The sequence below is a fragment of the Mus pahari genome, chromosome 8 (assembly GCF_900095145.1).
Source record: "Mus pahari chromosome 8, PAHARI_EIJ_v1.1, whole genome shotgun sequence".
Taxonomy (NCBI): domain Eukaryota; kingdom Metazoa; phylum Chordata; class Mammalia; order Rodentia; family Muridae; genus Mus; species Mus pahari.
Window position 1 is genome coordinate 15372211 of NC_034597.1, and position 14784 is coordinate 15386994.

Genomic DNA, 14784 nt, shown 5'->3' on the forward strand with positions numbered 1-14784 from the left:
ACTCCAAGTCCTTTATTCAAAGTAGCTAGAGTTTTGTGATTTTGTCCAGAAATTCAGACTCTAAGGGAATAAAAATCATCACTTCAGAAGCTTTGGCGCTTAGGGAAGATCTTCAGGCTATAGAGTCAGATCACTAAGCTGTTGTGCAACCTTCAGCAAGCTACTCAACTACTCTGATGCTAAGGTCCCTTTTGCATAGAGAACATAGAAATGGTAGCTCTTAGTTTACTTGAGGGAGAGACAAGGCAAAACCCTCACAGAAGTTTATTCCTTTGCTGGTTTGCCTAGCACCAGAAACAGGAGCTGTTTTTAGAGGCGCATAAGCCCTTTTAGCATAAAGAACAAAAGATAAGCTGCTTTCCCTAGGAAGACAGAGGCAGAGGGGCTTCAGGTCGCACAATTCCTCCTAGGCATTTAAAGCACTTAAGACCTGAAAAAATAAGCCACCGCCTGCCAGTGTTTTACATACTCCTTCACATGGAGCACTCTGAGCCACACAGCCCACACAGTCCAGGGAGCACCAAGCCAGCAAGTCATGGGAGGAAAATGCTCTTCCTATACGGCTCCATCAGATCCTTCCATAAGGAATACTGTGCATCCAGCGTTGATGCCCTCTCATGACTCCACCTCCAAAGACACAAGTCTTTGCCTGCAAGCTCTGAAGACAACTGCCTTAACAAGTGACCGAGGCAGGGCTGCTGTATGCAAAGGCAAGGCACAATTATCATCACCATTAACCTTCCAATCTACAGCCACTGCTTGGCATTAAGGATGCAGTTTCAGGACAGGACCATTATTCATCATGAGATCATCTGTGCCATGTTGGAAGAGACAGCTCTTCTGCTGCTCATTCTCTGATTCAAGTTAAAAGTCTTATTCCATGGCTTCTGCATGTATATACATTTTTATTGTTCAATTACAAACTCCAGGATGAGATACTCTGATACCCTTGGTAATTGTCTGGTTTCTAATCAAAAGTCTCTGGTTCATCTATGTGGGGAATAGCAAGGTTCTTCTCTTTGACAGGGTAGAGAAGATATACGTTTAATGATTTCTCCGTTAGATTAAATAGCAGATAGCCAAGAATGGCAATAGACCAAACATGGGGCAGCAGGAATTCTAGGCCTTCCCACCACTTCAAGATCCATTGTCCAGTGGGCAATCAGGAGGTTTTTAACTAAGCAAAATGATGGCTGGGTGTCATTAGACGTTCAAGTCCTTATCTGTTTTAATTTGAAGTCTAAAATACTCCTCTATCCAGTAAGCACAGAAGAGCTCACTTAGATGAACAGTTTCCCGGCACTCACAGGTATGGAGAGGCAAGGGAAAAAAATAAAGAAAAAGAAAATAAGTCAGATGTATGCATGTTGTCCTAACTCTTGGGAAATAACTCTTGGGAAATAGAGGCAGGAAGACCAGGATTTCAAGGCCAGCCCTTGCTACTTAACAAGTGTGAGACCAGCCTGGGTGATATGAGACCCTGTCTCAGAAGATCTAACATGCCAACACAGGCACGTAGGCACGCAGGCGCATAGGTGTGGTCATGCTGAGAAGTATTTACATGAACCTATGAGGGAAAGGGAGCAGAAGACACAGAGAAAGGCATGTAGAGACATTGTAATGAGTAGACCGTGCATGCACATGTGAAGGAAACACACAACAGAAAAGGAGCCATGAGGAAACGCCCCTGAAGGATGTTCAGATTTCAAAAGCTTATCAATAAAAAGTCCCAGTGGAGACTTTTCATCTCCAACTGTAGAGCATGACTGGCCAACTGCCTCCTTAACGAGGTCAAATCTTGTTGAGACTGTGCCCAGCTAATGGCTGGTGGTGCCTTGCCTTGTGTCTCATCCTGTAATGCTGTTCCATTTTAACAGGAAGCATCCAGTGCCTACTTGGTCTAGCATTACCACTGGGATCATCACTACTAAGGCAAGTAGGCTAGCCACCCACACTGGCTGCCTCACCTGTAGATACAATAGACTGGAGAGGGATATGGGATCTTCTCTCCCTGTAGTGCAGGGACTACAGGGTGAGCTCAGTGGTTAAAGCACTTATCTGGCAAGCATGAAGACTAGAGTTTGGATTTCCCAGAACCCACATAAGTGATGGGAAGGCATAGCAGCCTATATATAATTGCAGTCAAAAAATAAAATAAAATAAAATAAAATAAAATAAAATAAAATAAAGAGGAGAGACAGAGAATCCCCAGATCAAGCTAGCCAGTAAGATTGGACAAAGTGGTGAGTTCTGGGTTTGATTGAGAGACCACAACTCAAAGAGTGAACAATTGAACACGATTCCAGACATTAACTTCAGGTCTGCACATATACACACACATATACACTGGCACACACGCACACATAAATACAGACACACATCAACATACATAAAAGAACATATGCACATATATATCACACACATATGTGAAATGGAAAATGAGGGTAACCCTCGTCATCCTTATTCAGTACTCCAGTAAACATGATCAGTAGTTAGCTCGGAGTTACAGATAGTCACTCAGAGGAGGAGACGGAAGTACGTACACAAATCAAATAACAGATCTGGAGAATGTTGTATTGTCCTCCGACATACGTTTAATGTGTGCACCGGAGGCATGTCACCTGCTCTCCCTAGCTCTGGGTCCTCTGTAGAGCACAGTAGAATCACGGGTGTCTCTGTGGCACCTTGTAGCACCAGGCTTCGATTCCTCTCAACAACAGGCAGAGATGTGAAGGGAATAGCTTGTTCAGATCTAATGATGACATGAAAACAAATCACACAAGAACTGCACTGCCCGAGGGTATGAACGAGCCCCCCCCCCCCCCCGTGTGTGCCCTTGGGCCAGAATAACACTGGTGGAAGTCACAAACTCATCACAAATGTTGACTTTGAAAGGACTTTAAATCCAGGACAACCCCATTCCCTGGGTTATTCTCCAAATCCTCTCCTGACAGACACTCACTCCTAAAAATAGGTCTTAAAGTGGGGCTCTGAGTTCGAGACCAATAGGCATTCTGATGACAAATGCCTTCTGTCCTGGAGCCGGGTGAGTATGGCGGTCAGCTGGATTTCAGTCAGTTCTCACTGTTCTGAGGTAGCAGCCAGAAAAGGGCTTCCTCTTCACAGACCATTTCCCCCTGTTTACTCTCTTCCACAAAGCTGCCTCCATGTTGAGGAGGAAATCCCTCGGCTGGGACATCAACAGGAAACCCATATGCCAAGGGTCCTCACTTATATCCAACCAAATGCTCTCTGTGGGGTGACTGCTCCACATCTGAGCCAGAGGCACTGTGGAAGGCAGCTTAGAGGCATTTGGAAGACTTCAAGAATGACCACTGGTCCCCAGAGCAGTCCCAGGGGACCACTGATCTTGGTTCATGTGTGTTAAACGTGAATACATTTTTCCTGGGTGCTTTACACATGTTAACAAGCAAGCAGCCACTGACAGCTCCATGACGCAGACTCAGAAAAGCAGCTGGTCCAAGGACACAGAGCCTGTGACTGAGGCAGAATAGCTGGGCTTTGTATTCAACCATGAATGCTATGAACCAGTGCTCTCAAAAGAAACACAAGGCAAGACATGAAGCCCATGTTTGTGATTGTGCGTGTGTGTGTGTGTGTGTGTGTGTGTGTGTGTCTGTGTCTGTGTCTGTGTCTGTGTGTCTGTCTCTTGGCTTTTCTATCATACATTTTCCCTCAGGGCATTTATTTTTACATTTCATTGATGGTTCATTTATAATTATAGACAGATATTTAATATTTAACTTCAGGTAGGATAAGTGGTCAAACTGTGTCTGCTGGCACTAACGCACATGAACCTCCTTGTGGATTTTCCTATAGGACAGTGGTTCTCAACCTTCCTAACGCTGTGACCCTTTAACACAGTTCATGTTGTGGTGACCCCCAACTATAAAATTATTTTGTTGCTGCTTCATAACTGTAATTTGGCCACTATTATGGATTGTGATGCAAATATCGGATATTCAGGATGTCTGATGCACCACACCGCAGGGATGGCGACCCACAGGTTGAGATCCACTGCTATAGGGCATACTGGCTCTGCCTCTGATAGATTCATCCCCGGCTTCCCTCTTCTTCCTAGCACACTGACTTTGTTCAGGGGATGCAAGCGAGGGAGGAAAGGGTCTGAACACTGCTCCTAGGTAAACCTCAGTTAGTCAAGTCTACCTCGGTGCCCCTTTTCACTTGTCAGAAATGGACTAAGGATCAAGCTGGCGACTCAGTTCTACTGGTGAGCTACATGTGAAGGTACGCTGGAGGCTTCTAGACATGTTATCCAGCCTTCTAAAGGCAGATTAGAGGAGGTGGTTCCTTTCCTGAGGGACTTTTATGTATTTTATAATATATATGTATATATTATATAACATATAATATACATGTATGTGCATATATATGTACATGGTTATATACATGTATATTTCCCTGTGGTAGAATATGCATAAAATGTAATTAAAATCATATACTTCATTGGTCTAATCATTACTCCATCTTCTTAAGAGACACACATCTTTTCAAAATAAAAAGAAACTAGACTAAGTATGTTAGTTAAAAAATAAATAACTTCAAACAGAAGAGAAGATAACATGAAGATCAAGATATATTGCATACATGTATGAAATTATTAAAGAATAAAGGATATTTTTAATAACTTAAAAAGAAAAAGAAAAAATGATTACAATATGGTTTACCTAACTAACCTAACTTAAATGTGATCATTTTAAGAAGAAACCCTTATCAAATCAGATATGTGCTATTTCACAGTCATGCTAAATTTCCCAGGTCCAGGACATCTTAATTTAGACCACCATCCCTCCGATGCTCAGGGTCACCCCCGGGGGAGTAACCCAGGTTTCTCTGCTTCCTGTCTACTGTCAGCTCATGGACATCCCCAGAGAACAGCAATGCACACATGACTGTGCAGACCTGTGCGTCAATATCAGCTCTCCAGCCAGTTTGTGACTCAGTGCAGGAGCCAAGATGATGTCTGACTCTAAAGGTTCTAAAACAGCATCTCCAGTACCCCCAGAGATCACATCACTGTGCTGACAGATGAAACAGGGTCTAACGGAGGGAGAATGTTTTCTAGCCAAGCAGAACTTGTGCCTCCACCACCACCTGGGGGTGGGGGGTGGGGGTTAGCTCAAAACTGAAAATGACCTCAGAGGTGGAAGTAGAGATGGCACCTACGTAGTTGCTGGGGCACTGGCAGGTTGTGCCAATAATAAACAAACACACACCTACGTGCAAAGAAGGAAGCATGCATGCAGGGTTGAGCAAGCAGTTGCCATGGAAACCAGCTAGCCTCACTCTAGAGTTTTCCCTGGCACCTTGATCATTCAGTGGCTGATGGAGTCCAGTGGAGGAGCATTGTGTCTGTCCCTATGAAACCTTCCAAATGGGCCTATTATGATGAAAGCAGATCAAAGAGGAAAGGATGACGTAGCTTTTCTATTCACAGTTGCATCCACATTTTATCCTAGAAATGACTCAAAGGAGAAGACGATAAAACTAGCCTTGCCATAGAGGGAAACGGCTGGGCAGGGGGATTAAATAATGGCAGCAGAGGGTTAAGGTGGAGGCATCCGGACATGGCCGTAGAGGGAAGTGGCTGACCTACCTAAGTGTCCACTACAGAAAATGCCCCACTGGTTTGACCTCAGGCTCTTACCCAACCTGACATGAAAACTCTTCTTTATATAGCAAATGCCTGGTTGGATTGCTTCCCTACATATCCCGTGTCTTTCACGCCTCCCAATCTATACACACACACCACTATACATACATATACAGACCACGCATACACACATGCATACACACCACATACACATTCACTATACACACATTACTCACACCATAATCATACACATGTACACACAGACTATACACACACAAACACATATACACAATACACACAACACACACACATATATATATATATATATATATATATATATATATATATATATACAACACACAACTGGCACACACACATATATACAATATATGTTTTATATATATATATATGTGATATATATTATATTATATATTTATATATATGTATATATATATATATATACACATATATATATACTCTCCTAACTATATGCTCTCCTCATATAGTTAGGAGAGCAGGCCTGTGGCATTGGGTCTGGTTCTTCCACTCATTAACAGATGGAAAGTACATGAAGCAGGGGAGGAATCAATTCCAGCCCATCCTAGGATCCCGGTCCTGAGGATTATTGGACGCGTGATCTTCCCTAGTATGTTAAAACTCTATGCCTTGGCATCGTCACCATGTGTGAGGTTGTGGGGACAGACTTATCAGTTGCCTTCACTACACTTGAATTCTTACATTCTTGTGCTTAACACTGGCTGTAGTGGAGAAACTAGATCTCTCTGCACTGTGATTATCAGCAACTGCCAGGCAGAAGTCTTGGTTCATCCAGATAGACCCACTGGATATGAGGATGAAATATCCTCTCTTCCCCCATCTCCCACATAAGACAAAGGGAATTATAAAACAAACAACATGTTTTCTGTTCTCAGGAAACCTACAGCTTACTATATTTGATAAACAAACAAATTATATAATACCTCATCTGTGCCAGCTACTGTTCTAAGTACTTTACAAATATTAGAGAATTTAATCTTCATAATAATCCTGTCAAGTAGCTACTCTTGTTTTCTGTCCCTGGCCCAACTAGTACATGGCAGAGCCAAGGTCAGACAGTCTGGCTCAACAGCCTGTGGGCCACACATGTGTGCACAAGAAAAATTATAGACAAGACTGTAGATTGCAGAAGGGGAAGGAGTCAATGTCATTCTATCCTAAGATCCTGGTCCTAAGGTTTATTGAAACATGATCTTCCCTAGGATATTAAAAACTCCCTGTGCCTTGGCTTCCTCACCTGTAACATAGTTTTGAAGATGAGGTCATATTTGAACCCACAAAGTATATGGGGGGGGGGATATAGTGTGTGGGGGGTGTGTTAGAAAAAGGGTGTGTGTTGATCATTTGTATAAAGAATCTGGGCTTTAGACCACACAAAGCCAAGGAGGAGACCTAAAGGAAGTTGGATTTGGGGAAATTCCACTGGTCATGACCCACAAAATGAGCTGCTGACACTAAATGGGCCGATGAGACCCATGACACACAATCTGGTAGGGCGAGTAAAGCGAGAAGTCCAGGGGTTCATCCAGGACTGTAAGGGAAGGAGCAATGAAGGCAAACCTATAGGACTTGGCTACAGCTAGGAGCTGATAGGTCAGCGCCAGTCTCTGCCAATCACTAAGACCAGAAGCATGCTCTGGGGAGAGATAATGGCCACCCAGAGTGGCAAAGGGGCAGGCTCACTGCAGCTGTGGGGTCTCTGAGCACTCACACTGTATGCAGGAGCAGGTGGGAGCTTTCCTAGCTGCCTTCAAATGTAAGCGTCGCCCTCCCCTTACCCCCTGTGTGGAACTATAGGCAGTTCTGTTGCTCCTAGGCTGGATAATTCACAACCCTAGACTCTAAGCCAACCTGGATCTTCCAATTAGCGGGCGTTTTATTCCAACCCCCACTATACTGGAAAGAGAAGAGCAAGAACGGAGGTTGGACGGGAGCTATCATCCAAGAATGTGATCAGTCATCCTTCTTGCAAATTCCTCCAGTGGCCTGAAATTCTCTATTCCATCCCAATTTTGCATAAGTCCCCGGGGGTGGGGGGAAGGTTTTATCTGACATCACCAGGAGATGAATGCCAGGGTGAGGGCACAGCAGGTAGACTCATAAAACCAGCAAAGGGGACTTGGCTTTCATGGAAGCGGAAGCTTGCCTGGTTATTTATCTTTCATATCTGAAGCCTTGGAATTCCATTTTCATCTTGATGGGGATAATAAACTCTTAGCAAACGTTTATGGCTCCCCAGATGAAACCGAGGACTCTGCCCCTGCTTCCTTCCTGCAAACTCAGGTAGACTCTGAAATTCAAGTCGGACCAGAAACTGCTTTTTGTCGGAGACAAAAACGTATTTATCTTTGTAGGCACAGCCATTAAGATGTGAGCATGAATAGCTGACAAGAAAGAGCATGGAGGGGGAGCGGGGGGGGGGGGAACAGGAAGAAATAGGAGGTCCTGGCTATGAAGGAAGGAGACCATGAAGTCATCAGCCCCCACAAGCTTTTTATGGTACTGGGGGAGTGGGGCACAGGGAAGGCAGCTGCAGGGATGAGAGAATGGACCCCAGGAGTGGGCTGGGAGAACTTTGTAGTAGGAGGGCTGTGACTGGCTCACGCTGAGTGCTAAAAGAATTTGGGGAGTGGACCCAGCACACTGGAAAACTGTGCCCGCATTTCTGTTTGTCTGCCGAAGCAATGTGGCTATGAAATCCACCCCCTCTGCTCCTCCAAACACTAAAAAGAAATCTCCAGATGGAAAAATCTGAAGTCAGGCTGCAGTATGAAAAGAAATTTTTAAAAGAAAAGAAAAAGGAAAAAAAAAGGGGGGGGGCCTCACACAGGAAGTTGATAACCTTCCTGGTTCTCTGAGAGATCTACCCTACAGATCTGAGTTATCAACATACTAAACATGATCAGGAGACAGGTTCTAGTCAACACCCTGCCTGGGAGGAACTGCATGACTTCAGGCCAACCTCAGTTTAATCATTAAGGAAATGCAAGTGACATGGTCTCAAATAGCTAAGGCAGAAACAGCAATGTTGGCCGGGCCACCTTCTAGCCTTCTCTCCTGGCAGGATTTACTAATCAGTCACATTGGCAGGCTCTTTGTTACTGAGCTGTGAATCTTTGGCAAAGCTTTCTATAGAGGCACCACCTGAATGGACCCAGGAAATGAAAAGTCCCTGGATCTCTTTCAATCCTTAAACACAAGAGCAAGAAAACAGCCTGTGTCCTAAACACCCTCAACTAAGTCCTAAGTCCTACCCCATTTTGTTGTTGTTGTTTTGTATTTTTATTGTGATCGTTTGTTTGTTTCCTTCTCTTTTGACTTTCTTTCCAAGACTGAGCAATCACAATAGGGTAGAAAACAAAAAAAATACAGCATAAAGCCTGACTCAAAGCTGGGAGTTCAAATGTGACCTTGTGTCTTTTTCCCCTCTGTATATTAGTTTTCATCTCAAACTCTGTTCAATTCCACCCCTCCAAGGCTGGTGTCCAGCCTAAGAATCTCATAGAGGTAGAGAATTCAATCCCGACTTTGAGATCAGGGCATAGATGACAGCCTAAGGAAGTTCAAAGACAGTTAATTAGTACCCTCAGTTCTTTTGAAAATTATTAAAGAGTCCAGAATTAGAAATTCAGATTTCCGCCAGACTCCTGAGAACAAACACCTCCCCTCTAAATGGCTTAATGTGTCTGTTTAATGTACACAAAATTATCTTGCAGGAAGTGGGGGCTGTTTCTCCTGTCACTTCACATCTCCAGACTATACTACCTTTGGCAAAAGGACGAGGAATCCAACTCTGAGAAAATTAAATCCCACAGCAGAAATTATTAGGACCAGAGGCTGTAGCAGACACAAACCTAGATGAAAGAGAAATAAATTTTTACCCCCCCCCACCCCCCATTCCAGTTCCACCTTCATCTCTCCATCTTAGTCCAGGGAGAAAGAAAAAGAAGTTTTTATAAATTTCTGAGTGTCTTGCTGAGTTTTGTCTACAAGGTCTATTCAATAGTATAGCCATAAGCCTCAGTATGCAGCTCCCTTCCGGTCAGGGGACTATGGAAACTGGCTTCCCGTGCTCAAACTCTCAGGGGTAAAGAACCTGGGAAAATGAAACAGACAAAGTAACACTTCATCACTGAGGACCCAGGGAAGGACAAGCCTTCCTCCCAGGAATATGGACATCCTTTGCTTAGGATCATGTTAATTAAACTGGAAACACTTGAAATAGCCCACCGAGGGCGTGTGGCGGTTGTTTTTCTTCAGCTCATCTAGGAAGTTAACTCGAAGCTTCATTTGGGAAATGACTGCAATCTGAATTTCATGGATCACCCACAGCGTTGGGTACCTTCACATAACTTTGGGAGGTAGCCTGCGTATGGTTTCATTTTTTGTTTGCTAGGCCCCCTTACTCCACATTAACGGATCCTCAGATTCTCGCCCCTTCCTAACTGCCCCTGGCAGTCATTCTTTTAAGTAAATGTGCCACTTACGAAACATTCATACCTGCAAAGATAAAAAAAAAAAAAAAAACCCGACCTTCAAAAACTGCCCCGGTGGTAGAGAGGGACATCTGTCATCTGGGGTCTCCTAAAGCAAAGGCTGGTGAAAGGACATCCCTTCAAATCATTGTAGGCGAGTGGGACTGTCACACTTCACACAGAGTCATAGTGAGCATCCCTTAGAGAAGGCTGACTCCATGAAGATGACTCAGTAAGGGGTTCTAGCACAGGTCTGTGGGTTCCCCACAAGCACATGTTTTGCATACAGGGTCCTCATCTAGGATGCTGTTTGGGGAAGTTGTAGAACCTCGGGAGTTGAAGCCTCGTGGGAAGAAGTGGATCTTTGTGGGACTAGCCTTATGGGTTATAACCTAGCCCCTTCTGGCCCACGCTCTCTGTTTCTCCATCCATTTGAGCTGTGAACAGCCAGCCTTATGCACTGGCTGCCACAGCTGTAAGGAGCCACGGACTTCCCTAGGCTTTCCCTGCTACAGTAGACAGATTCTGGTTTCTCAGACCTTTAAGTCACTTCTTTCCAGGGATTTTATCATAGCAATAAATAGATAGATAGATAGATAGATAGATAGATAGATAGATAGATAGATAGATAGATATCTAATGCAGGCTCCAAGGCTGAAAAATCTAAAAGGAAACCAGCTCCTCAGAATCAGAAGGTATAGGTCCTTCTCCCATGGCATCCTTCCCCCTGTCAACTCCATGGCCATAGTCCCTTCTAGAGAGAGATGCTCCCCCTTCTTTGTATGTTTGTGCCTTTGTGGAAGAGATTTAGACAGGGAAAAGATTAAAGGAGTTGAGTGCAAAGCAGTGACCCTGCCTCTCAGGCCTGAAAGCCATGAGAAGAAGTTTAGATTTGAGACCATTCACTAACCTTCGTGGAAGGTCAGGAAGGAACTTCCCAAGTCTACCCACATCCTCCCAATGGGACCAACAGCCAAGAAAAAGACTAACGCGCAGCGCTCCCATCGCTGAGCACAGGGCCAAGTGCCTTACAGGTCTAAGGAAGGCAAGTTCCCACTAGCCTTTCTGACTGTAAGTAAGCAAGGGAATGTGGAAGCCCAGAGCTTGGGGAGCCTGAGAAGGTACAGATTGTTCAAAAACACCCGACACTTGTCATTTTACCCACAGAGACTCTGAGGTTCTGACTTGCTCAAGGTCACTCAGGAAGGTGACTGCAGAGGCAGGATTAGGATGTGGCTTTATGTTAACCATTAGTTCTTTTGACATGAGAGTTTTGTATGTGTGTGGGTTGATCTCAAACAAGGCCTGGAGTTCCAGAGGGAGGCGCGTGCACGCACACACACAGGAGCGAGCAGGGAAATATGCTTTTGTGGAGGCTAGAGGACAGGCTCAAGTGTCATATCTCAGGCACACTTTGCTTCTTGTTTTGTTTGAGATGGAGTCTCCTAGAACAGGCACTATTAAGTATGTACCATGGCACATGGCTTTTTTATGTTGGTGCCAGAGCTTAAACTGGGAACACCGTCATTATGAGGCAAGCACTTGACCAAGTGACCTGCCTCTCCAGATCATCGATCTAAACCTTCTGGAAAACTCTGGAAAACTCGGAGGTGGCTAAGAAACTAAGTTACCCAGATCCCGGCTTAGGGGGAAGCCATAAAATCATGGTAGCTTCCCTAACAGCTACTTAAAGCAACGGCTTTCCTTTTGCCAGGGGTTGCCCTCTCGGCAGGGATGGAAACCCAGATAGATCGTTCTCTGCATGTCCAGTCTGTAAAACCAGTTCAGCATAGACTCTCCAATAAATTCATCACACCCAGACCTTTCTCCAGAAGCAAGGAGGATGGTCAAGAGCACTCTCTGGGGCCTTCCAAACTCCATGCAGAGACAGACAGATTTCTAGATCCCTCCTTAGTCATCAGTTTGAGACGACTTGATGAACTCTGGGCCCCTAAGAAGGAGACGCCATCTCGAACAAAACAACGTTCACAGAGCAAAAGATCCAGCAGGGTTCGAGAACAGCCAGAAACCAGGCAACTGTTGCCCTTTGAAACACCCTCTTTCTGTGACCTGGCCTCTGTTTCACGGCATTATTGCTGTAACTGCAGACAACTATGGCGACTGGCTTTTTCTCCTCCCTGGTGAGCTATCCCCTACTTTCCTTAGGAAAGTTGCTCTAGCCACAGTCACAAAAAAAAAAAAAAAAAAAAAAAAGGTGGGGTGGGGGACATTAAACAGGAAAAGAGATTCTGGATCCTCAGTTCGTCTACTGGATCCTGGGCTCCTACGCCCGTGGCAGAGCCGGTGTGACTAGTCCATTTACTTTCTGGATTAACCATCTCTTCTAAACAAGAAAGGCCCAATGGTATGCTTGCCTAGGGCGGAGGCACAGAGATGGAAGGATCCTTGGAAGTCCCAGGTTAAATGAAAACCTATGTCCCTGCAGGCTTACACACCGTGTGACCCAAGCTACCACTCAGAGGTTACTGACTTCATCTTCCCGTGCTGTCCATATCCGCACATGGCTAATTTCATTAACTGAAATTAACTAGATGGGCTAAACAGAGCCCTGGTGCATAAGAGGCTCGGGTGCATTTAATTAAGTTTATGAGTGTTCTGATTCCTCAAGACAAACAGACACAAAACAACTCCCAAGTCTTCCTTCTCTCTCTCCCCAAACTTGAAAGAACAATTCTTATAATAAAATGGTAGCTTCTGGGTGGTATCATTGCCCTAAAATTGTCTTTTCTGGAAGATGCCTTTTTCTGGAACCTGACTCTCTAAATGGGGCTCCTAGTCCTCCAGATTGGAGTGTTTAGGGCCCACAGGCACGAGTCCGTCTGCCTCCTCCTAAACATAGCCTTGCAAACTAAACTCGGAAGCATCAGCTTGCATGTGGTCCCTAGTGTGAGCGACTTCATCACCACCGCCGTCTCTATTTTTGAGTCTCTCTACTAAACTTTCTCGCAGCTGGAATGGAGGTTCTAAAGGCAGTCACAGCCCACTAAGAGATTTTTTTTTTCTCTCACAAATATCCACATCTAAACCTCTGAGGGCTTGAGAAGCGAGGAGGAGAAAAACACGCCCTGACTGAAAAGCTCTGAATCGCCCATTCCATTCTAAACCTCCAGGGGGCACCAACTCTTACTGGTCTGGAAGGAAGGAAAAGAGTCAGGAGGACAGTAAGGCAGAAGACCGGTTATATGCTAGTCATATAAACGTATTTATTCAACCCCTGGGATTTGGCAGCAGAGACTCATGGGACGTGAGACTAGAATTAGAAATGCTGAGGTCCCAGGTCTGCTCGAGGGACTCCCCACAGCATCCAAACCAATCCAAGCATCCTGCTTTTCAGTTTGTATCTTTTGTCCTGTGCAGAGTTTCTGTAAGAAATAAGAGGTATCTGGTGCCTTTAATGATGGTTAATTTCTAATAGTTGTCCAGGATGTTTGACAGAGTCCAGAGAACTCGCCTCACATGTGTGCTTGTACACATTCATGTACATACTATGTTCACCCATATCTTCTGCCATGTGCCACACCTTGCCATGTCTTTTCAGTGGGTCTGTGGCCACCAACATGGCTGTTACACACACCTCACATATGGTGCTGCTGACGTGCTCACTGAAATCAGCCACATACTCCGTCAGGCTCACTCTATCTCCAGGGAAGCCTGGGCATAGAGACCATACTGAATGCACTTGACCCTCTTTCCATGAGACTCATCTGTTATCCTGCTAAAGGTTTTCCTGTGACACACATGCCCACAAAGACAGCTCCAGGGAGCCGAGGACAACCCCACCTCTGGCCCTTGCACAGCTCAGGGTGGCTACATATGAAGTGAGAATTTCCTGGCCAGCTTGACAACAGTGAGTCAGGCTGGCACGAGCCAGTCCAGTCTCAGGAAGGCCAGACCCTGGATGGACCTGAATGAAGGGTGTGCACAGGACAAACATTGACTCACTAGACCCACACTAGACCCACACTAGGGATGGCTAGCTATACCCAGAGCTGTCCAGTAGCCTTGCTCAGCATTCAGATCTCTCTCTCTCTCTCTCTCTCTCTCTCTCTCTCTCTCTCTCTCTCTCTNCTCTCTCTCTCTCTCTCTCTCTCTCTCTCTCTCTCTCTCTCTCTCTCTCTCTCTCCCCCAACCCCTCTGGAAAAGATTTGTTTTACCCGCCTCCTCCCTGCCTTTGTGGCTCTCCATGACAGACACTATAACATGGTGCCTGGGGTGACAGGTAACACAAACCATGGGAGCCAATGTTTATCGAGCACTAGCCACACAAGAGGCAGTTTTCTGGCATGCATTCAAGAACGTATCACCACAACAGGAAGACCCAGAGTCTGACATTCTCCCCACCAGCAGGATGAAGAAATTGTGGCTTCAGAAGATGAAGCTATTGGCCCAGAATGAAAGCCCTGAGGAGAGGTTAGACGGGGATGGTCGTCTGGCTGCAGCTTCAGCCGCAACACACACAGAGGCCCTCTGTACTCCAAGGACTGCACCACAGCAGCTCCTTGCCAGGAATACAGAATATTTGTTGTTATGAAGTGTTCCATCTCACCTCCTGGTATGTTCTGATGACCTGGCCAGTGACTGAAGCAGCTGAAAAGA

The 14784-nt window shown here is 45.2% G+C and overlaps 1 protein-coding gene across 37 annotated transcripts in view; it reads right to left on the reverse strand.

Annotated features, from left to right (window-relative positions):
• Window positions 1–14784, reverse strand: part of Kcnma1 (potassium calcium-activated channel subfamily M alpha 1) — a 710028-nt gene that overhangs the window by 482910 nt on the left and 212334 nt on the right. The window contains exon 3 of one of the 37 annotated variants that reach the window (XM_029542008.1): window positions 2582–2752. The exons of the other annotated variants lie outside the window; for them this stretch is intronic. Coding sequence (XP_029397868.1) covers window positions 2747–2752 — 6 coding nt within the window. The 3' untranslated portion in view covers window positions 2582–2746. Of the gene's footprint in view, window positions 1–2581; window positions 2753–14784 lie in introns of those variants that run through there. 37 annotated transcript variants of the gene reach the window in all.